This window comes from Macaca thibetana, chromosome 6 (genome assembly GCF_024542745.1).
Source record: "Macaca thibetana thibetana isolate TM-01 chromosome 6, ASM2454274v1, whole genome shotgun sequence".
NCBI classification, from domain to species: domain Eukaryota; kingdom Metazoa; phylum Chordata; class Mammalia; order Primates; family Cercopithecidae; genus Macaca; species Macaca thibetana.
Genome location: NC_065583.1, coordinates 20,122,332 through 20,148,629, shown reverse-complemented (window position 1 = coordinate 20,148,629; position 26,298 = coordinate 20,122,332). Strand labels below are relative to the sequence as shown.

Genomic DNA, 26,298 nt, shown 5'->3' with positions numbered 1-26,298 from the left:
CTTTTCAGAAAAGCAGACTGACAACTCAACCTGTTCAAAATGGTCAAACCGACTGTGAACTTAGACTACCCTAGTGGGAAAGCTTTTGGTGACCCTCAGTCTTTAGGTGACCAAGCCTCTGAATGTAAGTCATGTCCTGATTTAGTATTGAATGGAGCCAAGTTACCACTCTGAAACAGGTGTATGAGGCGATATCACACACAGTGTGTCAGTTAAACTGTTTTGTTCTGAGTGTAGATGCTCTTATTATGGAAGATCTCTTATTTGTGACGATATCATTTATACTTCAAGTAAGAGACAACAGAGTTTAGACACAGCATGTGCTGATGATTTGGCTTACTATATTCAAAGAATTTTTTTTTAATTTCCATAAGATATCCAAAGCACCTCATGTATACATTGAAATGGAAATGGTAGCCTAAGTTGTGAAGTTAAAAGACAACCATCTTCAGATAATTGTATTGTCTTTGTTCATTTGGCCATGAATCAAAAATAATCATTGAATATAAAAATCCCATTGATAATAACCATAAAAACTATAAAGTACTGAAGTATAAATTTAACAAGAATTATGTAGGACTTATGGGCGTACATTTAATAAGAAATATGCAAAACCTACATGGAGAAAACTGTAAAATTTTACCAAAGAACATAACAGAATATGTATAAAATGGGAAACATATCCTGTCCTTCAACAGAAAGAAGGAATCCTGTTGAGAAGTAAATTTCTTTCCATATTCCTCACTAAATTTTAAAGCAATTACAACAAAAATAGTAGTAGCATTTTTAAATTGCCAAAACTTAAAGATTGTATGGAAGCATAACTATTTCATAATGGTCAAATATAATTAAGTAGAAACGTAATAAGAGATCTGTCTTACATTTTACGTTAGAGTAATTAAAACCACATGGTGTTGGCACAAAAATAGGGAGAAATATTAATGAAGCAAATTACAGAGTAGAAACACAGACATAAGGACAAGAAGGATTTCCTGTGTGGTAAAGAACATTTCAAATTAGTAGTGAAAGGACAGATTATTTCATTAAATTTTAGTATCACAACTATCTGTCACTCAATCTACCTACCTGTCTACCTATCAATATTTCTGCTTCAGAAATTAACCCAAAATATATTTCAAGTGAACTCAAATTTTATGTGAAAATTTTCATAAAATACTGGAATAATATCTGAATATTTATTTTTAAAAAATATAAGTGTGTACTTTTCAAAGTCTGAAAACCAGGATCAAAAATCACTATTTTGGTGTGCATAAATAAAAACCTTATGGACAATCAAATATATTATTCATAAAGTTATTATACAAGGAAATATGTCTGCAATATGTGATATGGCTCAATAGCCTTAATATGTAAAAAGTTACAACAAATCAATAAAAAAATAAATTGTCCAATAGAAAATAAATTAATAAATGACATAAAAAGGCAATTCAGGGAGAAGAAATACAAATGACCTATAAACACAGAAGAGTGTCTGAGATAATTAACTGGCAATAAAATTTAGTTAATCAGGCAAATTAACTATTTTACAGATTAGCAAAGATGAAAAGAATGTATATACTGACAGAGATGCCCAGAACTGAGAGGTGTGTGTGCGAATGGAATTCTCACACACAGGTGGTGTGAATATAAACTAGAATATTTTTAAAGCACCAAGTATCAATGCCTAAAATACACATGTTCTGGGGTCCAGTAATCCAACTGCTAAGAATTTACCAAAGAAAATAATTTTCCAAATGCATCAAATATGAATACACAGGAGTGGTTAATATAACTTAGTTTGCAACAGCAAAAGTACCCAAATAATCATAATGTCCATCAACAGAGGACTGATTTAACAAGTATGATCCATTCACACAAGAGAACGGTATGCAACTGTTAAAAAAATTATAGATTGCATCAAAAGATGTTCACAAAACATTAAGAGCAAAAATCATATTTGAAACACAATATATGACACTATCTTATTTTATTTCATGTGCGTGTATGTGAGTTTCTATGAAGTCTGAAGATATTGTGTTGTTTTGCTAGCAGCAGTTGTATCTGGGTGATGATACTGAGATCTTCACTTTTCACTATAGTTTATTATATTTACTGATTTTTCTATAGTGGACATAAGTAACAAAAATAATTCTGATAAAAATATGCCAGAATATTAATAAAATTATATAACAAGGAAATTTACCTGCTTTACAAAGTAAACATGATAGCTTTCAATTTTCATAATTTCTAAATATAGAAATAGTTTTCTAGAAGTTAAGAAATTTGTACAGGTTTAAATATCATCAGTGACAAATTCAGGACAAATCCAGGACTGCCAACTCTCCTGTCTTTGATATAAATATTGACTTTTTCAGAATAATTATAGAAATAATTTATCAAAAAATACAATAGCATCATTAAACCTAAGGATTAGGTCTAACATTTAAGTCTCTAAATACCATAAAAATCCTAGAGGAAAACCTAGGTAGTACCATTCAGGACATAGGCATGGGCAAAGACTTCATGTCTAAAACACCAAAAGCAACGGCAGCAAAAGCCAAAATTGACAAATGGGATCTCATTAAACTAAAGAGCTTCTGCACAGCAAAAGAAACTACCATCAGAGTGAACAGGCAACCTACAGAATGGGAGAAAATTTTTGCAATCTACTCATCTGACAAAGGGCTAATATCCAGAACCTACAAAGAACTCAAACAAATTTACAAGAAAAAAACAAACAACCCCATCAAAAAGTGGGAAAAGGATATGAACAGACATTTCTCAAAAGAAGACATTCATACAGCCAACAGACACATGAAAAAATGCTCATCATCACTGGCCATCAGAGAAATGCAAATCAAAACCACAATGAGATACCATCTCACACCAGTTAGAATGGCAATCATTCAAAAAGTCAGGAAACAACAGGTGCTGGAGAGGATGTGGAGAAATAGGAACACTTTTACACTGTTGGTGGGATTGTAAACTAGTTCAACCATTATGGAAAACAGTATGGCGATTCCTCAAGGATCTAGAACTAGATGTACCATATGACCCAGCCATCCCATTACTGGGTATATACCCAAAGGATTATAAATTATGCTGCTATAAAGACACATGCACACGTATGTTTATTGCAGCACTATTCACAATAGCAAAGACTTGGAATCAACCCAAATGTCCATCAGTGATAGATTGGATTAAGAAAATGTGGCACATATACACCATGGAATACTATGCAGCCATCAAAAAGGATGAGTTTGAGTCCTTTGTAGGGACATGGATGCAGCTGGAAACCATCATTCTTAGCAAACTATCACAAGAACAGAAAACCAAACACCGCATGTTCTCACTCATAGGTGGGAACTGAACAATGAGATCACTTGGACTCAGGAAGGGGAACATCACACACAGGGGCCTATCATGGGGAGGGGGGAGGGAGTAGGGATTGCATTGGGAGTTATACCTGATGTAAATGACGAGTTGATGGGTGCAGCACACCAACATGGCACAAGTATACATATGTAACAAACCTGCACGTTATGCACATGTACCCTACAACTTAAAGTATAATAATAATAAATAAATTTAAATAAATAAAATAAAAAAATAAAAATAAAAATAAACCTAAGGATTGTCTGCTTTCCAAAGAAATACAGAACTTGGTTATTATTTTTAAATATTATGCATACATATAGTATTATACATATCATGCATCTAAAATGATTTTATTATTAATTTTCATTAATCCAGTTGAATATTTGATAAAGCAGAAAAAAATAGATTAGAAATGTTTCGTTTGAACAGATTATTCCCAATCTTAAAAATCACAAGTGAATTCAAACTAAAGTTTTTTGAATTGATCTTGAAATACAACGCAATTGTTATTTCACACAAAGTTTAACATCAATTTACTAACTATTCTGAGATGGGTATGCCACCTCATTAAAATAACATGTATGACATGAAGGGCTGATATTTTTCTTCATCTAAAAGTCTCTTATAAAATTTAATCAAAATATAATTTTGCTCTTAATTATTAGGATCAGCATACACTTTTTTTCAGAATGGATTTTTGGGGCAAGAATTGCATTGATTCTCCAGTAATGACAGATGATTTACAACAACCAAGAAAAAAGTAAATTATAATTTTTCAATGTATACACAAATTTAAATGATGCTGAAACAGTGATAATTACTAGTTGAATTAATTTCAAAATAACTTAGACTGTGTATTTCTGCAATAGTACAGATTTTATTATTTATGTTCTATTTGTTTGATTTGTGTGGGTTTCCCAAAAGTCATTTTGGGAGCTGGCATGCTGACTATTAACTATCAACCTGGGAGACTATGGTGGAGGCTCTTCCATTTGAATTTTCAAATTTTCTTTCCTTTAACATCAGAAGAACACAAAATAAATGAGATAGGAGAGAAATTGGGCCCAAATCCCAGCTCCAGCACTTTCTAGCTGTAGCATTGTTTTGGTTCTCACAGGTTCCAGTTTCACAAAAATCAAAACGTCAATTTCCCCATTTGTAAAATGTGATAATACTTCATAGCTTTTAAGAATGAAATAGGGAATTATTTTAAAATTACATTTCATTTCATAGAAGTTTATCAATAAATGGTAGTAATTTTTAGTAGTGTTACTAGTCATAATCAACTATATCCCAATTGTATGTCAAAGTTCTAATGCAATTTTATCAAATCTCATTTTTAATTGACCCCTCTAAATTAAAATTTTGGTTTGTAAACTATTAAATGGTTAAAAGAACAGAGAGAATTTACATGTATTTTGATATTTTTATTCCATATTATTTAAATCCAAAACAACAATTCCTGATTATAAACACATTCTTACTTGGTAAGTCTTTACTACATACTTCTAATATTCTTTTATAGCAAACACACACACACACACACACACACACACACACACACAGCTACAATGTAAAATAGGTCTTCTGCTATTTCTCAAATACTGAGTACACATTCCTCAAGGATAGTAACCACATATGTCTTTCCCTCTCTCCATCTCCCTCTCTGGATCCCTCTGTCTCTGTATCTCTTTAATGTCCAACAGCATAGGTAGCGTTTGATTGAATTGGGTTTTAGTCTCACCTCGAGTGCACTAAAACAACAACAAAACAGGGAACCCAGAGCTCCAGCATTGTGGCTATTTTTCAAATGAGAACGTGAACAATCAAGAGGTATTTTGTCCAAATCTAGGAATTTTAACATCTGGGCATATTTATAACATTTTCCTAAAGCTATATTTGACTAAAGCAGCCTATTTAAAAATGTCCCACTAAACAACAAATTACTATCTAACTGGACTACCTGGCGATAATGATCAGAGCTGGGGGTAAAATAAGAAGATAAAGCCATTTTAAAACATGGTTTTCAAGCTCGCCCATTAAATAGACAGGAAGAGGTTTATGGTCTCTTAGGAAATGTACAATTATGATCTTAAAACAATAGTTGATCTTTCTAAATAACCAGAGGGATATATTTGCCAGGAAATCTTACTCTGTAGTGTTACAAAGCAATTGGAAAATATATCTCTTCCAATTTCTTATAGAAGAGAAATTTGTCTCAAAATTGCAGTCTAAGATAAAGCTTTCCCCCAAATCTGAAGGAAATGTAAAGAAATTCTTTGCTTTTTCTTTCTTGTGGTCTATAATTCTACAGCTCTTTCCTCTGAAAACGTGGCAAGGACTTAAAATATTATGACTTTTAAAATAACAAAGGTGCCATTTTTCAGTGAACTCTGTTTAAAAAAGAATGGTTTGCTACATACGCATACTAATAGGATTCAAGTAAACACTCGTGTGCATTCTCTCAAGGCATACACCAGATGCAAATGTGCACAGCTTCCCAGTCAATCCATGTCACACAATCCAGTGCACAGTCCTATCCACGTCAAAAGCGCACTGGCTTAACGGTGCTTGAAAGAGGAATGGTGCACCCAACAGATCAAAGAACACTTCAAGAGATCTTCAGTCTATTAACTCAAATATTCATTTGGCAAAAGAAATAGAAATATGAATTACAGAATAAGTCCTGAAGTTTCTTTGTCTGTATGTCAAGGAAAATAATAAACAAAAGTATCTAAATTTTATTTTTTGGAGTATGGTGGCTTGAACAATGAAAGGCACACAGAAATGGCGATTAGATTTTACAACCTAGTAACTGGTACCTGCTCACTCATATTTAAAACTATTTTAACATCTCTGCTTCTTAATTTATGGCATTTTTAAAAATAATTTACAAATCATTTCATTCAGGATTAATGTTAAAAGTATTTCTTGAAAAAATCTACAGTTGACAAAAATTCTATACCCTCACAAAAACCTGACAATTTTTAAAAGATTCTCTTTATATACTTGCTTAAAAGCCAGCTGTTCAATTATTTAGCCCTTTGTCAATTCAGTTAACTCGTGGTTCAAAGAAACAAGAAAATTCAATACTCATTTCAAAACAAACACTCCCTCCTGAGAGGGATGAAAAGCACACTCTCCAAAACATTATTTTTTCTATGTTAATGCTTTAGACTCTAAAGAGGTTTAGACTCTAGAGATTGCAAGGTAGGAATAAATGTAACTATATTCATAGAAAACAGTAATCACTTTTGAATGATCCATACTACATACCTATGATCCAGTATCTCCCAGTAGCAGACTAATATGCAGAACAAAACCAACTGTAACCTTCCAGTATTAATCACTATATTCTTATTTACATGAGAAATTTTTTAAAAACCCTCAAAACTGGTGTCAGGGTGAATATGAGATGAAAATATTATAGCTTGCTTATAAAATTATCAGATCCTCTTTAAATTTCTATTTTGGACATGTTTGATAACATACATTGCATATTAATACCTAAATAAATAAATATTTATTTATTGAGGCTCCATTCTCAACAATGCTTCTTACCAGTATGTGACCTTGGACAAGTTTACTACTCAAACTTTAGTTTGCTTATCTTTAAAATTAACACAGTAATAGTCCTTAAGTTATGAAGTTGATGTGAGGTTTAAGTTATCTAAAACTTAATATACATCTTCACACAGGATACTTAGCACATGGTAAGAGCTCAACAGCCAGGAGCTGTTACTAGAGATACATACAGGGATGAATGTTTGAGTGGTCAACAGTTTGAATTATTTTTCACACTTTTGTTTCAATTATCACAAACTTGTACGTAACACACCTTAGGTAAATAAGCATTCATATGTATGTATATATGTGTATATCTATGCATACGTGTAGCATATCTGTGTGTATATGTAGGTGTGTGTCTGTATTACCCACTCACTCCTTCAATTATTGTCACAAAAGCCCATATTACAACTAGATACTGGTTAGTTGCTGTCCAATTACTTTATACGTGATAATGTTAGCTTCCAATTTCACTACAAAACTAGTACTCCTAAAACAGTGATCCTCTCAGAGAGTACCTGAACGCCATCTCAGACCTACTGACTCAGATTCTGGTGTAGGCCCAGAAAATATGAATATTCACACTAGACTCAGATGATTATTGCAAAGAAAAGTTTGAGAATCACTGTAAAAATGTATTCTCAACATTTTATTTTGAGTCTTCTACCTGTGGGTTACACCCCTTTCCTGTCCCACTGTCTGAGACACTGTTCTCTCCCTCAACTCTTCACTTCCCTCATAGGGCAATTAAGACGATTCCTTCTACATTCCAGAGAGAGCCATACCTGTGTGTAAGAACTATCTCATATCTTTCTTCTACACAGTTTAATTGATGTAGAGCCAATTAAGTTAGCAGTTGATAAATACTTCCTGGTTGCCTAATATGACAGTCCTTCAACTACTCCTCCAACAAATTCATTCCATATTTCTTGAGCATCTAAATTGATAGGCATGTGAGAAGTACTGGGGATGCATGCAAACACTGTCCATGTATTTGCTCACCTGGACATCTCCTGTCTTTCTCTGTGGCTTACTCATGTATTGCTTTTCTAAGACACGTGCAGATTCACCTTAAAAACTTCATTAATTTAATGGTTGCCTTTGTGTTAGGAGGGAAGTCGTTTCATCTTCAATTGCCCAGACAATTACTTCTAGGTTAAGACCTCTTGGCAGGTAAGTAGGCAGTAGATGCCAAATTGTATAGCAAGAAAATGAAACTTGGCAATAGGAATGCCGACAGAATGTGAACAAAGAGAACACCAGCAAGAGCCAATGGGCTAAACGTACCTCCTATATTTTTCTACATAAATCATGACAAGATATTATAAGCCGATTTCTCTCCTTGCGTAATAAAATATATATTTTTCAAATAAAATGCATAAATGGAAGCAACATAAATCCTTCATTTGTATCTTTTAAAATCACAGACATCTAATTACTTCATTCTCTCTTAACAGTCTGTTTCAAAGTATCTTTATGCCATCCAAAAATGTAATTGATTTTGGAAAAACTAAGTAATATTAAGATGACAACAGAGTAAAATATAGCTGTATAAATATGAGTTAGAGTCATATAAAACTTAAAAAATAGATTTACATTTAGATACTATTTAAAGTCAGTTATTTATTTTGCATATAATTTGCATGTGGCTGTTATTGTTGCCTAAGTAGATAATGGGTTCCTTTATTTTCAAATAATCTATAGCAAAAATCTTGGCCAGTAATCTATAAAGTATATTACTAAGACTCCTTTCTTTAAAAATAAAAAGATAATAAATTAAAAAGTAATTATCAATGTGCTCATATGTTTGCATATGTTGTAAGCTCATAGAACATGGAGAAACATAAAATAGTTTACATTGGTGGTAGTAGTGGTATGTATATTTTTAACAAAACTGTGAAACTATTTATGGTCTGTTAATTGCAAATGTAGACTATAATACTCTATAAAATAAGTGAATGCAATGTGTAAGATATGAATAGGAAAATAGACTAAAACTGGAAGGTAACATAGGCAAATGAAAACACAATTTTAATGAAGTGATATATAGATAATATTTACCTGTGATGTTTGTTGGTATTTTAAAACTGTTTTTCCCTCAATGTGCTACTAACCACAAATAAAAATGGTAATTAGGCACAAAAACCACACTCAAAAAGAAAATCTCCTTTCCTCTACTTTCTTGGAGACAAAAGCACAGCACAATTTTTTACAATAGTGGCTCTCAACCTGAAACAATTTTGCTCCCCCCCCCCCGGGCGCATTTGATAATTTTTGAAGACATTTTTGGTTTTCAGCATTTCAGGGATGCCAGTGGCATCCATTAGGCAGAAACAAGGGATTCAGTTAAGCATCTTACAATGCACAAGATAGCCCCCAACGAGAGAGAGTTATCTGGCTCCAAATTCCAATATAGCCAAGGTGAAGAAAACCTGATATAGAATGATTATAAAATAAGTCATTGCCCTTCCCCCTGATCACAACTAAGCCCTCCTTCCCAGGAAAAATACTTTCCCTGACTTACATTCTTGTAGGAATTTCCATGAATATTTAATCCTCTCAGGAAGAGAGAAAGCTAAAACACACATGATGTGCTTCTGAAATATGAAATTCAAGACGCTTCCCTTGCCTGCTTTCACTTGCAGGGTAAACACACAGTCAGATGCTTACTTCACACTAGAGTCAAGTCAGAGGATTGTTGAAGGAAAAAAGCAACAGTGAAGGATGTGCTGTAAGAATTAACCAAGAGAAATAGAAACTGGCACTGTCAAGTGGGTACTGCCTAAAAATAGATGAATTCAGTATTCTAGAGACGTAAACTTTATGATGAACTGCGTTTGTTTTATGTGGGATAGAGGGAGGAAAGACTGGAAAAAAGAAGAAAAAAACCCAGAGAAGAAAAATACTCAACCACCTTTAAGAGAATTATATGCAGGAGCAATTTCTTGGTAAGCACGAAAATTCATTCTCATTATTGAAAATTCAACTGAAAATTAGGTCTTGATAATAAAAGAAAAAAAGAAAAAGATGTAGAATATTCACATAGTGCTCATACATATCCTGAAACTATTGAGACAGCTTACAGTTCTTGAACATATACCAGGCAACATTTCCTGACAAATATTTACCATAAATTTTTGACATTAATGGTTACCTGACAGATTTTGCTGAAGCAATAGGAAAATTATTAGACAAGTTAACAAACGGTACCCATTCACAATGAAAGAAATTATGACACAATCAACATCTTCACTTCCTCAATGTTTTATATAAATCTTCATTTATTGCTTGGTTTCAATTGTGCTCAAGAGATGTAATATAAAATATAAGTTTATCGAGGAGAGTTGTATTATTCACACTGTGAATATTATATAATGCACTGTGTATTACATTTAACACACTGTGAACAAAGTACCTACTTTAAAAAATTATTTTAATTAAATTAAGGTTTTTTTTCAAGGTGGAGTAGAGAGCAGAAACAGTAATATTTGAAGAAGGATTAGTTGATTTAGTCCACCAACTGTTTCCAAAAAATAAGAGTAAAAGCAACAACTGTAACGAAACAAGTTCCTCATGGAATGCAAATGATCAAAAAATATGGCTTTGCTACATTTTAAAATGCAGTGTAACAAGATGGCTAAGACTGAGAGATGTGAAGGCAGTCATTTGCTAGCTATGTGACCTTGAACAAATCATTTAACGTCTCTGGGCCTCAGTTTCCCCTTTTTAAATAGGCTAATAGTGGCTATCTCAGTTTTTATAAGAGGACTGGTTAACTTGATGTGCATTAACACAATACTTGCACAAGTCAAAACCTCAATACAAGGTAGTGCCCTGGTTTGGATGTTTGTCCTCTCCAAACCCCATGTTGAAATTTGATCCCCAATGTGGCTCTGTTGGGAGTTTGAGCCTGATGGGAGGTGCTAGGGCCATGGGGGCAGAGGTCTCATGAGTAGTTCCTGCCTTATCCAGGGAGTAAGTTCTCATTCTATTAGTTCCACTGAGAGCTAATATTAAAAAGAGCCTGGTACCTTCCCCTACTGGCTTCCTCTTGTGCCAGGTGGTCTCTGCACAGGAAGCCTGTTCCCTGTCTGCCTCTGCCTTTAGTTGAAGCAGTCTGATGAGGACCTCACCAGATACAGATGTCCAATCTTGAAATTTCCAGCCACCAGAATGGTGAACCAAATAAACTTCTTTTCTTTATTGACTATACAGTCTCAGGTATTCTGTTGTAGCAACACTAAATGGACTGAGACAGGTAGCTATAATTATTTCCTTATATTTGTGTTATGATGAGGTGGAGAAGGTTGAGCACTGTACAAAAGTTCAGAAGAGGGTGAGAGGAGAAACGGAAGGAGGAAAAGAGGAAGGAGAAAACAACAGCTCGCCAAAATTGTGCCCAAAATTGTGTGGGCATAATTTGTTTAGAATTAAGGTTGTCTGTGGTGACGGAGGGTTCACACCTCCTTTACTCTATGCTTCCTAAGTGAACTAACTTACCTATTTTCACAGCAGCCAATTTCGATACAAAGTGTCTAGTATGTTCACAGAGAATATGTAAGTCTTCCGGCAAGCCTTGAGTTTCCAGTCCTGCTACCCACTTAGTATCTTCAACCTACTCCTTTCTGAAGATTGTTTCTCCATCAAACTATATATAACTCTCACTCTGTTGCCCAGGCTGGAGTGCAGTGGCGTGATCTTGGCTCACTACAACCTCCGCCTCCCAGGTTCAACATTCCTCCCTGCCTCAGACTCTGAGTAGCTGGGATTACAGACGTGCACCACCATGCCCAGCTAATTTTTGTATTTTTAGTAGAGATGGGGTTTTGTAATGTTGGCCAGGCTGGTCTTGAACTCCTGACCTCAGGTGATTCACCCACCTTAGCCTCCCAAAGTGCTGGGATTACAGCAGCGAGCCACTGTGCCCGGGTATATATGACTTTTTAAAAGCAATTTCCCTCTCCCTATGTCCCTTCAGAACCAAATTTCTCAAAAGTATAGTCTTCAACCACGGACACTCCTCTTGCTACATTTCACCAGTGCACTCCTGTTACTCTATCTGGGAGAAATTTTTTACAATTTATTTCAATTGATCACTGTGGCGTCTGACACAGCTGACTATTTGCTTCTCAAACTCTCAGGTTTTAAGATATGATTATCTGGAGTGTCTCACACTAACTCTCTGACTGCTACTTATTTATCTCTTCTGTGGGTTCCTTTTCTGTCTTCCACTATCTAAAATACAGGGCTCACCAGACTTCCATTTTTAGCTGTCTTTGCATTTTTCCATTTAAATTTTATCTACTCACATCGTTAGAAGCACTACTTATATGCTGACAATGCTCAGTTTGTCTCTCTATATGACTGCTTCCTGATCTATACACCTATATTTTCCAGTCACCTTCTGGTTGTATCCATTTGGAGATTCCATGTGTATAGAAAAAAAATCAACATTTCCCAAAGTGAACTCACTATCTGCCCACAGGCCTCATCCCCCTGATCTCCACTGCCCTTCTTGTCATCCCTATATCAGTAAAGGATACTGTCAGAAACATGGGATTCGCCAAGTCCTGTCACTTTCATCTTATAAACACAATAATTTTATATCTTTTTTTTCTGCATTCCTGTCTTAGTTCATCAAATCTTCCTGAAATTTTGCATTAGGTTTTCAACTCATCTTCCAACCTTAAGTTTTGCTCCACTTCAATCCACCTCTACACTTCAGAATCATCTTCCATAGGTTTGAATCTGTTCATGCAATTCTACTGACATCATTTCATGGGCCCCTACAGCCTTTGGACAAATATTCAACTATTGAGCAAGACACAAAAATGGTCTTCATCATTCGATCCCCACCTATGGCTTCAACCCCAACTCTATCCTTTCCTCACTCCCCCTCCAGCCTTTTAAAACGACTTCCAAATCCCTAATACCATTTATTTATCCTGTGTCGCACCCTCCTCTATGTTATTCTTTCTGCTTGGAACATCTATTCACACACTTCTAACCCCCTTCTTCACCTGACTCATTTCCGTGTAATACATTAGTAAATTCCCACTATGCCCTGTGTATTTCCTCTTTCAAAGCGCTCAAGACCCCACATTGTGATTCTTTCTACACTTGTTTTCCCAAATGGTGAATATCTGACTTTGTGGGCTATGATTCTATGCTCTATTTCCCCACAAAAATAGTACAGCGTGTAGCAAATAATAATAAATTACCACTAGAAAAGTGAATTTTTCACTCAATACTTGTGGCATTCACCAGGGGTCAAATATCCAAACAACCATTTGTATATAAAACAAAAGCACACAGGGAGAGACACCAAAACCTTGAAATGATGTAATTTATAAACATGATGGAGGAAGAGAGAATAAATATGCAAAATATAAACCATTTGAAATACCAAATACCCAGAAAAATGATAAAATCAGCAAGTGACGAAGGAACTTATAGGAGACAAAGACCATGAGGCACTTACTTGGCTGCTAAGAAAAAGTCTTACAGAAAAGGAAAGACGTAAGCTAGGCATAAATACAGCAAGAATCTGATGTAACTATAAGAATAGTAAACACCTACCTGGGCAGAGTGACTCATGCCTGTAATCCCAGCACTCTGGGAGGCTGAGGGTGGGGAGATCGCTTGATCTCAGGAGTTTGAAACCAGCCTGGGCAACATGGTGAAACCCCATCTCTGCTAAAACTACAAAAATCACCTGGGCATGGTGGCACATGCCTGTAGTCCCAGCTGCTCAGGAGACTGAGATGAGAGGATTGTTTGAGCCCAAAAGGTGAAGATTGCAGTGAGCCAAGATTGCACCACTGCACTACCTGGGCAACAAAGCAAGACAACTGTCTCCAAAAAAAAGTAAACACCTAGATAATATATTTCATGAGGTCAAGGGATGGATTGGTCTTGTTCACTACTCTGTCCATAAGGCCTAACACATGCCTGGATCATAGTAGCTGCTAAATAAGTTTGTTGAATGAAATTTTAAACTGTGCAGCTGGTGATGCAAGAAAACATCTGTTTAAAAAACAGCAGCACTTTTCTCCATTTGCCATTCCATAAAAAGGTAATTTGTGTATGTGTTTACTAGAACTCTTTCCTCAAAAGTGAAATATTGCTTCACTCTTTGGTTGGCAAATGTGTTGTTTTAAGATGGAGAAGAATCTGCTTTAAATGAAGAAGAAGCTATTTCAGTCCATAATCCTCAGAGCCAAATTTGAATCTTAAAATGCACTTTTCATCAAAGAATCTTAACAAAAAGATTCCTGCCAATTTAACATGACATCTAAAAATATTTCATTCCAAGGCCAAGCTTTCTGCTCAGGAGCATTCTAATTGAGACCACATTCTTCCAAAGATCTATTGAGCTGAGCTGACAGTCACCTAAGTCACATGGTTGTGACACCACCACTAGCTTGCCAGGAAGAACTCACAACTGCGCACCATTTAGGAGTTCTGCATTTTCATCATGATTTTCTAGATTTTCAAGCTTTCCTGGAACTTCTTTATATCCCATAGAGAAACATGGAACTTTGAGCTGGAAGCCAAGTTACTATGTCCCTTCTCAATTAAAACATAGAAAAACTGAGACTTAGTAAATTATATCGTCAACTCAAGCACACTTAAGACAGTAGCTGGCGTGGACATTTGGTCTCTTGAGTTGTCTTCATTAAGTATGTTCATAGACTACCAATAAATTTATATGAAGTCATACCTCAGAAAGATATTGCTGGCTCAGTTCCAGACCACCACAATAAAGTGAATACCCCAGTAAAGTGAGTCCCACAATTTTTTCGTTTCTTAGTGCATACAAAAGTTATGTTTACACTATGCTGTATCTAATAAGTGTGAAATAGCATCACGTTAAAAATGTACATACCTTAATTTTAAAATACTTTATTGCTGGAAAATACTAACAATCATCTGAGCCTTCACGGAGTAGTAATCTTCCTGCTGATAGAACGTCTTGGCTCCATGTTGATGGCTGCTGACTGAGCAGGGTTGTGCTTGCTAAATGCTGGGATGGCTGAGACAATTTCTTAAAATGAGACAACAATGAAGTTTGCTATATCAATGGACTCTTCCTTTCACAAAAGATTTCTCTGTGGCATGCTATACTGTGTGAGAGTATTTTATCCACCGCAGAAGTTCTTTCAAAATTGAAGTCAAACCTCTCAAACCCGGTTGCCACTTTATCAACTGAGTTTATGTAATATCCTAAGTCCTTTGTTGCTTCAACAATGTTCACAGTGTCTTCACCAAAAGTAGATTCCATCTCAAGAAACCACATTCTTTGCTCATCCATAAGAAGCAACTTGTGCATTGAAGTTTGATCATGAGATTGCAGCAATTCAATCACATCTTCAGGCTCCACTGCTAATTCTAGTTCTTCTGCTATTTCCACCACATCTGCAGTGACTTCCTCCACTCAAGTCTTGAACACCTCAAAGTCATTCATGAGAGTTGAAATCAATTTCTTCCAAACTCCTGTTAATGTTGCTATTTGAACCTCCTCTCATGAACCATGAATGTTCTTAATGGTATCTAGAATGGTGAATCCTTTCCAGAAGGTTTTCAATACTTTGCCCGGATTCATCAGAGGAATCACTGTCTATGGCAGCTATAGCCTTACAAATTGTACTTCTTAAGTAAGACTTGAAAGTCAAAACTGCTCCTTGATTTATGGGCTACAGAATGGACATTGTGTTAGCAAGCATGAAAACAACATTAATCTCTTTGTACATCTCCATCAGAGCTCATGTGTGAATAGGTGCATTGTCAATGAGCAGCTATTATTTTTGTTGTTGGTTTGTTTTCTAATTTTAATTTTATAATAATAATAATTATTATTATTATTATTATTATTATTATTTTGAGACAAGTTCTCACTCTGTCACCCAGGTTGCAGTGCAGTGGTGTGATCTCAGTTCACTGCAACCTTTGCCACCAGGCTCAAGTGATCCTCCACCTCAGCCTCCTGAGTAGCTGGGACTACAGGCACATGCCAACATGACTAGGTAATTTTTGTATTTTTTGTAGAAACGGGGTTTCACCATGTTGCCTAGGCTGGTCTTGAATGTCTGGGCCCAGGTATTCGCCAGCCTCAGCCTCCCCAAGTGTTGGAATTACAGGCATCAGCCATTGCACCTGATTGAGCAGTAAGTCAGTACGCATCTTTTTTTTTTTTTTTTTTTTTTTTTTTCTGAGCAGTAAGTCTCAACAGTGGTCTTAAAATGTTCAATAAATCACACTGCAAACAGATATGCTGTCATCTGGGCTGTGTTTTTCCATTTCTAGAGCACAGGTCGAGTAGATTTAGCATCATTCTTAAGGGACCAAGGATGTGGGAAATGGTCAGTTTAACTTAAGGCAACCAGCTGCATTAACACCTAACAGAAGTCAACCTGTGCCTCGAAGCTTTGAAGCCAGGCACTGACCTCTCCTCTTTAGCTATGACAGTCTTAGATGTCATCTTCTTCTGATAGAAGACTCTCTTATCTAATAAAGTCTGTTGTGCAGAATAGCCAGCCATTTTCATCGATTATCTTAGATGTTCTGCATAAATTGTTGTACCTTCTCCATCAGCATTTGCTGATACACCTTGCACTTTTATGTTATGAAGACAGCTTGTTTCCATAAACATCCTAAAGCAGGCTCTGCTAGCTTCCAACTTTTCTTCTGCATCTCCTAAGCCTTCATAGAATCAAATACAGTTAGGGCCTGTTCTGGTAATCTGGCTTTGTCTCTAAGGGAATGTTGTGACTAATTTGATCTTCTATCAAGAGCACTAAAACCTTCTCCATATCATCAACAAGCCTGTTCCATTTTCTTATTTTTCATGTGTTCACTGGACTACCACTTTTAATTTCCTTCATGGACTCCTCCTTTGCATTCAAAACTTGGCTGTTTGGAGCAAGAGACCTAGCTATCTGCCTGTCCCAGCTTTTGACACACTTTCCTCACTGATCTTAATCATTTCTAGGTTTTGATTTAAAGTGAGAGATGTGCAACTCTCATTGTACAGCGGTTAGTTGGTCCAATTTCCATATGGATGTGTCTCAGGGAATAGGGAGGCTCACAGAGAGGGAGACAGACAGGGGGATGACCCAGTGGTGGAACTGTCAGAACACACACAACATTTATCCATTAAGTTTGCTGCCTTCCATCAGTGCAGTTCATGATGCCCCCAAACAATTGCAATAGTAACATCAGAGATCACTGATCACCACAACAGATATAATAATAATGAAACAATTTGAAATATTGTGAGAATTACCAAAATGTGACACAGAGACACAAAGTGAACACATGCTACTAGAGAAACAGGCTCCTTATAGACTTGCTCATTTCAAGGTTGCCACAAACCTTCAATTTACAAAAATGCAATGTTTGCAAGGCACAATAAAGCAAAGTAGAATAAAACAAGGTATATCTATACTCTATATTCACCGAAGATAGGTAAAATGGGACTATTACTCCCCTTTAATGAATGAGTCAAGTGAGCCCAGTCTATCTGTGAATATCCTCAGGATGACTAAGCATCAGAAGTAGAACTCACATCTGAGACTCCTGATTCACTTTCGGGTCTTTCTATCATTGTGATTTACAAGGAGCATCACACTGACATGGACATTTATTTGTACAGTACAAATGAGTCAATGACAATTTAAATGGTCTGGTTCCCTACCATTCTTCAAAGGAAGACATGCTATAAAAAGAGAAAGTTACAATTATCAGAGATTGCAGTCCACAAAGGATAATGAGGAATAAATGTGTCTGTTAAATCAATTTTGAAGTTTCATTTAAGGAACCAATCAACCATTCTTTCAGACCTGAAGCTAATCAAAAGGCACTAACACTCAGACCTACATACAGGGGACAGCACACCATAAACATCTGTTATTTAGATACCAGTGATGGAATTTCCCATCTGTTGCTTCAAAACAAATAATCATCTTTAAAAAATAACAACAAACATCACAACAAATTTTTCTTTGAAGATAATTTTAGGTTATTAAGATTGCCAGCTGAAATAACTGTTAATTTTTCAACAAGTCACAATCTAGCCGGACAAATCCATGGGTGTAGCATAAAGCTAAGTAAGGAATCTGGCTTGGAATTTTCAACACTTGGTTCTAATCATTAATGTTGCAATGTTGTCCCATTTACAACCTGACATTTGTTTTTGCACTTTCAACATCTCATGATCTTTCAGCAACAGTAAATAGCTTTAAGTGATGACACCTTGCCTTAGGTGGATCTATATTTTGACTAGCAGGTCTTGGCATTGTTTCCACCTCAGATAGCTCTCCAAAATGTTGCACGTAGACAAAAAAAAATGAATAGAACTTAAAGGAAAGAAAAATAAAAATTCTATCACTCTAAACAGTGTTAGGGTATAATACCTCTAAGTTATTAGCTAACCTATTGCAGCAACTTCTAGTCATCTCATGATTATCTCTTTGGGTTCTAAATTTTTCTTGATACATTTAACAAAATCTCATTTGGTGATGCTCTAAAGAAGGAGGTGGTGGTAAAATAAGACTTGGGACTGAGAGAAGAGCATAAAAAAAGCAAAATGCAAAAGAGAAGAGTCTGAATCAATCACGTGTAGGATGCACAGAATCACACCTGATTTCTATATTACTTTGTTTTAAACAGCATAATTTAGATTCAAATTCCTGAGACATAGGAAGGTACCCACATTAGGATATCTTTTATTTTTATGCTGAAGCTCAAAACGTAAACTGATGAAAGACCTTTCAAATTCACCAAAAGTGAATATTCACATATCCGAGAAATTAAATACTATCCCAAGAAACATTCTGTAACCACACAGATTTTCATAATGTGAGGGAAATCTATGATTCTGAAACATCCAATATTGTCTTTAGTCTGCGTTTATATTGCATGTGATACAAACTTTCCCCAAATTAGAACATGAGAAGATTCATGTCATTAAAACATTTCAGAAACAGCTGAATTCCCTTGCGTACTCATAAGGTATAAGCATAGTATTCATTTGCTTCAGAATCTTGTGAAATCTCGGGTTTATCTCTTATCATTGGACAGTGTGTAAGGACTATGCTGATTACTGAGCTTCTTCTTGTTTGAATTCTGGGAATACGGAAATTTGTATTATGTTGAGAACTAATTTCCAAGTCCTGAGGGGTGGCTTAGAAATGTTTTACATGAAAGCTTATATACTATACCCCCTTCTTTAATAATTCGTCCAATTTCTAGACAGAACTATGTCAAAACTCAACCTTCTGAAATGTGCTGGGTGCTATCAGGACTGAAAGTAACACTGGAATTTTACATTCAAATGTGGCCTATTTAGAGGGACTTTTCCAAAGCACGGGATTTTAAAAACACAGAGTAGAAAAGTCACTGGAGGAATGCCCCCAAGTATGTGGGGGCGTCTGGGACACTTGTCATTTTATTGCATGTCTGCAGTGTTCTAATATGGGCAGCAGGGGGAGCTCCTGATTGAAGCAAACCCCCCCAACACGTGTTTCCTAGTTGGGAACACAGGCTTTTTCCTCTTAGCACTTGCCCCAAGTCCAAGGAGGCAGACACTGAGGAGTACTGCTGTCAATTAACTGTACAAGCTTAACACATGTGGTGAATGAATTGCTGAAGTGAACAGGGATGACACATGGGTCTGAGCCTACCTTTTAGAAACAGGGTGGCTAATCTTTATTTTGGTGGACAGGAGGGGTTAAAGGAAGCAGCAAGCAAAGGAGCTGGGGCAGGAATGGGGGATGGGGGCTTGCCACTAACTGTAAACAGTGATCTTTGAAAGCAACAAGTGGGCGTCAGTATTCCAGGGCCTTTATTACAGTTTTGTTTGTAAGCTATATTCTCCATTAAATGTCAAATCAAAACTCTCCCCTCTTCCCATGAGCCCACATCAAATCCAGAAAATCACTTGATGAGCTGTGTTTATTTCTGAGCCTTAGGAGATGAGGCTTCTGTAGGGGCTCTCCTGCAAGTGACTGTGTTTTACACATGAATGTGTGATGCGTTTTACTCCAAGTATCTGAACCAGGTTAAAAAAATCGTTAGGGACCAGAAAGAGCCAACTCTCTAACCTCAACACAGGGGATTCTAGGGTGAAATTCCATGCCCTCACCCCCACCTCATACACATACCCAGGCACACCCCCACCCCCAATAGCTGGCTCATTTCTCCTTCCTGTCCCCAAACGAAAGTCTGCAAAGAAGTAGTCATAAACATCAACACTCACCATATTGACTTCAGAAACCATATCGATGCTGGCAATGTCAATGTTCATTCCCACAGCCACGGGGGGACCTGCAAAGCAAGATGGCCAGCCACGTGATTTCTTTGAACTTCATTCATTCTCAGCAAGAGTTATCCCTGGGCATAAGATACTCTACCCCAAACCCCTCTGCACTACTCACTCTCAAATTTTTCAATCCTCTGCTTTTTTGTTTAAAAAAAAATTTTTTTTAAAGTAGCAGGCACACACTTGTCTAAGAAATGCTGTATTGAATATGCACGCACGTATGTTGTGAACAAGGGATTCCAGCTCTGTCTACATATGCATATGTCTCAGCAACTGAATGCACACAACTCACAGAAGCACAAGAATCTTTCTAGCCTAAGGGATTTTTATATTTTGCGCTGAGACCCCCTCCTCCTCAGTCTTTCCCACCCCCTTCTGTGCACAGGTTTTAACTCTTTGAGCTTCATAAGAGTCTGAAGCAATATTAACTAAGTCTATCAGCATATCTAGTGCTGCAGGCGGACAGAGGTTCTTCTTTCCCCTACCCTCCCTAACCCTCCCATTTTCTCCCTACCGTCCCATCCCCCAGTCCTCCCCACTTCTGTGAGGCTGGGAGGAGTGGATTATATCCAGACATGAGCCACGGTAACCATGGCCAGAAGAACTCTTCCAAAGTAGGCAGGCACAGGGGGTTAATGCCACCTCTCAACCTACTGCCTGCACATATTGTCCTAAAAAACGTTCCTCGGTGGCCTTCTGTAAGCCTGGTTCTCTCGGCACACCGTTTACTAAACTTAAGAGGTTTGTATCTCAACAAAGCAAAGACAGGAAAGCAAAGGATTCTTAACAGTGAAGCTGAAAGATAGCAGTCACCAAATTTGAGTACACACTAAGAGGGTCTCATTGAAAGACCACGCTAGTGCTGGGTAGCAACAATCCAGCTTAAGTTTTGATCAGTTTCTCAATATGGTAAAATAGAGACACATTCAGTACACCACATGCACCCACAACTAGGGAGAGGGAAGAGAGCGCGCACAAAGCTCAAAAGACAGCTTCGGCTGTGGTTGGACTCTTTCTTATTTGCAAGGCAACCCCATTACCTCCAAAATCTGGTCTCAGACGAATGTCATAGCCTTTCAGGAGTCTATCCACCGTCTCTTTAACCAGCGACATATTACTAGGGTCATTGACACTAAAGAAAGAAATGACAATAAGCAGGCATCAATAAGGAAGCAGGCACAGCGTTTTCAGCATCGGATCCCTACTACATTTCCCTGCTCAGAGGTATGCAGACAGAACCCTTCAAAGTGAGAACGGAGAAAAGAAACGCTGGGCACACTTACCTCTGCGCACAGACAGCGGCGATTATTAAAGGGAAGGACCAAATCCCAAAGTAGCCCCTTTTCCGGACTCTCCACATCCCTTTAGTTTTTGATGGAATTGAGGGTTTCACTGAAGAGAGGAGATCCAACTTAGTCTGCCCAGTGCAGTAATTCTAATGTGAGGCGCATGCGCACGGCGTACCAAAACATCAAAGGGGAAGCGGCGGCTGCCGGGGATCGAGCAGATTTCCTTGTTTAAAAAAAAAAAATTAAAAGGAAAAAAGGAAAAGCTCATATATGTATAATACATACATATTTGAATAATACAGAAAAGTCACCCCACAGCAGCATCCAGAATAAAATTTTTGTTGTTATCCTTTCGTTAAGACAAAATAACTACAGCGTCTGGTAAGTTTCGGTAGTTGCAGGAGGCAGTTTTGCACCTAGCGGGTTGTGGGTTTTTGGGGTGTGTGTGTGTGTGTGTGTGTGTGTGTGTGTGTGTTCTTTTAAATATGCAAAACCAGATTAGAAAATTAGAGGAGAGCAGGTGTGGGGTGCCAGCGGAAGATGGGTGCCGGTAAGCCCATTTCTGGTCTCAGCCGGACACAGGGGCAAAGGAGTTTGAACTTTATTTCCTTGGCAAATAGCATGCCCTGCCTGGGGCCAGACAGGGATGGTGGGGGGGCGGGGGATGTGCGGCGGGTGGGAGGAGGGGGGAGGGGGCGTTGGGAGTTGAAGCGGGAGGGAGGGAAAAAACCAATGGGAGGAATGCTGTGCAACCCGTTGGATTTGGGGCGGGGGGTTGGGGAGGCGGGTACAGAATAAGAAAGGCACGGAAAAATAAAAAAAGGAAGAAAGAGAGAGAAAAGAAGAATAAAATAATGGCTGGTCTCTTCTAGTAGTCAAAGAGCAAGCTTTTCTTCACTACTCACGAGCGATTTCTTTCTCCTCTCCTCACCCTTTGCCCCCTATTGCCCGAGAAGAAAACCTCGGGGTCCTGTTTTCTCGCCGTGTGACGTTCCTGACCCGATAGTCGGGGTTATTTATAGCAGGAGGGGAGGGGGGCGAGGGGAGCAGAAAGGCAACGCTGTCTCTCCAGGTTTCGGTCTGATTCTGCAGTGGGAATTATTAGTGGGCAGGGTGGGGTTTGGATGAGGGGGAGATGGGACGTGGAGGCGTGAGAGATGCGGGTGACGAGCGCCCTAGCGCAGGTGCGGGGGACTGGAGGGCGTGGGCGACGGCACAGCGCAGGAAGGGCAGGTGGCCGGGTGGGACGCGCCCCGGCCGGGACCCCGCGCCCCCTCCGCTGCGCGCACCCGCGCGCACACACGTGCAGGCGCACTCCCCTCCCGCCATCCCTCCTTACCTCGCGGGCCCGCGCTCGCCGCCCACTCCGGCCGCGTGCTGAGCTGGTGCCCCCGGCCCCTCGGCCCCTCGGCCCGGGCAGGGGACAGGGACTCCCGGCGGTTCAGGGGCTGTACCTCTGAATACAAGAAGCCCGAGCGGTCCCTAGAAGGCAGGCAAAATGAGGAAGAGCCCCCCCACCTCCGGAGGCACTGTGTTCTCCCGCGGTTTCCGCGCCACCTCGTCCTCTTCTTCCCTTCCCCGGGCCCAGGGGACTCGCACACCCAGAGGCTGCCTTTTCCCTTCCTCCCGAAGCTCAGGCCGCCTCGCCGTGGCCGCCGGGACCCGGAGGAGGCAGCAAGCTTGGGGTGGGGAATTGGGGGAGGGAGATACTCAATTCACAAAAGAAGTCTTTCCTCCGCTCTCGGGAAAGAGAGGCGCCACGGGCGGCACGAGGTGCTACGAGTCTGGGGACACAGGGCCGTCCGAAGGAACCCGAGTCCTAACCAGTGGCTCTCCGGGTACTCCTGAGTTTATCTTGGAACGGGGGAAGAGGCGGATGGAGTAGTTGCTCCCGTTACCCCTCCCCCAACCCCACCCTGGGTGAAGAACTGGAAAGGCCGGAGCTCGAATCTCTATTCTGGACCCCAGTGCTTAGCCTGTCGATGCTGCTGCCAATCATGGTCACTATTAAGTGAGTGCCTACTGCGTGCTATAGCGCTGCATTCATTAATTCTGGCAACAGTTCTAGCGTTTAGCTATCACTTCAGTGTCCCCATTTTATAGATTTAGAAATTGGCGCACTGAAGCCAAGGAGATTGCCCAAGGTCACTCAGATGGCATGAGGTGAGACCAGGGTTGGATTTCAGAGTCAGCGTTCCTAACCGGTGAATTAGACAGCCGAGATTCCGGAGTCTCCTGAGTCAGCGACCTTGCCCGCTGCCAGTGTTTTGCTGCGGCGGGTCAAGCTCCCAGCGCCCGCGGAGCCCGTGGCGGCTACGGGTGGAGTTGCGCGCGGACCGCACCAGCTAGCCCCGGCCACTGCCTGCGGAGAGGAGGGGTCGCCGGCCCGCAGAGTTGGCGGCAGGTGGCGGGTGTAGCTCCACAGGTTTGCGGTCCCCGCAGCCCTGGGGGCTTCTCAGGGTCCGGTTCCGTGCTGCACTCTTGACCCACTTACCTTCTGATAACCTTTCCCCTCCCCCACATTGGTCAGAGGGTCATTTGGGGGCAGCTTGTGGGGATGACTCCAGGGGAAGTATGGAGGCGGGAGGGCTGTGAAAGGGGAGAATCCGACAGTTCCTCTAGGTTGGATGATAAACAGGAAGAGAAAGCTGAGTTCCTTCACCGACCAGAGGAGTTTCTAGGTTAGGAACAGGTAAAGCCCAGCACCGTGAACACAGTGCTGATATGCCGCGCGGCGCTCTACTAGACTCCCAGGCTCATAGGAGTCCATCCAAAGACACCCGAGCGCGTACTCACACACACATACACACGAGGGTGGAGGCAGGAAGGTCTGTAAGTTTCCCATCTGTAGTTACTTGGGTTTAGCGTTACCTCAGAATGTAGAACTATGGCCAAGGAAAACCGCTGATTTTCCTTTCTCTTTACTCCTATACACAGTGAGAATCCTTTGCACCAGCTGAGTAGAATGATGGGGGGGGAGTGGAGCGACGGGTGGGGGGTGGTTAGGATATTATCAGAATGATGTCCAGAAGATTCCCAAAGCAGTTTAGTCCCAAGTAACCAAATGATGAAGTCCTAAAATGTTCCCCTTCCCCTCGAACCTCTAACACATCTCAAAATAGGGTTTTCCTTCTGACCTTTAGTTACTCACGTTGTTCTTTCTGCAGCATCAGCCCCTTCTACCTAGGCTAGCTTCAGTTTGGGTTGAAAGAACAAAATTCAGCAGCCAGAACAAACCACAAATACTGTCACCCATCTATAATGATGATGATGATAATAATGGCCCAGGGAGTGATGAAACAAGTTTGTATTAAAGGTCTACTATATACAGAAAATTAAGGAAGAGAGGGGCAAAGAGTTAAAACGAAAGTAGCTTGCATCTCAGCAAGTAAAACAGTGTAGTGTAAACTGAGAGCATAAAAGAACTGGAGGTGAATCTTTGGGTTCAAAACCCAGGTCAAATACTTAGTAACTTTGTAACTTAGGAAAGTCATTTAACCTCTAAGTCTCAGGTTCCTCTTCTGGAAAACTGAGAAGGAAAAGAATACCCTCTCCATTGGATTGTTCTAGAATGAAGTAAATACATGTGTAGTATATTTGGCTGTGATTAATAAATATTAGTAGTGTTTTAATGAATAAGCCATAATGAATGAACAGGAAAACAAATAAGGTTTAGTGGCACTCAGGTATAAAGACTGAATAGATATAGATTTGGTGCCAGTATTATTATTGTTATTATTTTAGATGTACTTAAGTTCTAGGATACATGTGCAGAATGTGTAGGTTTGTTACAAAGGTATACACCTGCCACGGTGGTTTGCTGCACCCATCAACCCGTCATCTATTTTAGGTATTTCTCCTAATGCTATCCCTCCCCCAGCCCCCCAGCCCCTGACAGGCCCTGGTGTGTGATGTTCCCCTCCCTGTGTCCATGTGTTCTCATTGTTGAACATCCACTTATGAGTGAGAACATGCAGTGTTTGGTTTTCTGTTCCTGTGTTAGTTTGCTGAGAATGATGGTTTCCAGCTTCATCCATGTCCCTGCAAAGGACATGAACTCATACTTTTTTATGGCTGCATAGTTTTCCATGGTGTATATGTGCCACATTTATTGATGGGCATTTGAGTGGGTTCCAAGTTTTTGCTATTGTGAATAGTGCTGCAATAAACATACGTGTGCATGTGTCTTTATAGTAGAATGATTTATAATCCTTTGGGTATATACCCAGTAATGGGATTGCTGGGTCAAATGGTATTTCTGGTTCTAGATTATTCTAGAATCTAGAATCGCCACACTGTCTTCCAGAATGGTTGAACTAATTTACATTCCCACCAACAGTGTAAAAGCATTCCTATTCCTCCATATCCTCTCCAGCATCTGTTGTTTCCTGACTTTTTAATGATCCCCATTCTAATTGGCGTGAAATGGTGTCTCATTGTGGTTTTGATTTGCATTTCTCTAATGACCAGTGATGATGAGCTTTTTTTCATATGTTTGTTGGCTACATAAATGTCTTCTTTTGATAAGTGTCTGTTCATATCCCTTGCCTACTTTTTGATGGGGTTGTTTGTATTTTTCTGGTGAATTTGTTTAAGTTCCTTGTAGATTCTGGATATTAGTCTTTTGTCAGATGTATAGATTGCAAAAATTTTCTTCCATTCTGTAGGTTGCCTGTTCACTCTGATGAAAGTTTCTTTTACTGTGCAGAAGCTCTTTAGTTTAATTGGATACCATTTGTCATT

At 39.0% G+C, this 26,298-nt stretch overlaps 1 protein-coding gene across 3 annotated transcripts in view; it reads right to left on the bottom strand.

Annotated features, from left to right (window-relative positions):
* GABRB2 (gamma-aminobutyric acid type A receptor subunit beta2) overlaps nucleotides 1-23,433 on the bottom strand; it is a 271,096-nt gene extending 247,663 nt beyond the window's left edge. The window contains exons 1-4 of one of the 3 annotated variants that reach the window (XM_050794804.1): nucleotides 22,895-23,433; nucleotides 21,550-21,778; nucleotides 21,307-21,398; nucleotides 20,204-20,271 (exon numbers count right to left, since the gene is read on the bottom strand). In XM_050794804.1, the coding sequence (XP_050650761.1) occupies nucleotides 20,204-20,271; nucleotides 21,307-21,398; nucleotides 21,550-21,626 (237 nt within the window). In that variant the 5' untranslated portion in view covers nucleotides 21,627-21,778; nucleotides 22,895-23,433. Of the gene's footprint in view, nucleotides 1-20,203; nucleotides 20,272-21,306; nucleotides 21,399-21,549; nucleotides 21,779-22,460; nucleotides 22,633-22,894 lie in introns of those variants that run through there. The other 2 variants (XM_050794805.1, XM_050794803.1) reach the window with 2 other exon arrangements.
* Between the last annotated feature and the right edge of the window lie 2,865 nt (nucleotides 23,434-26,298).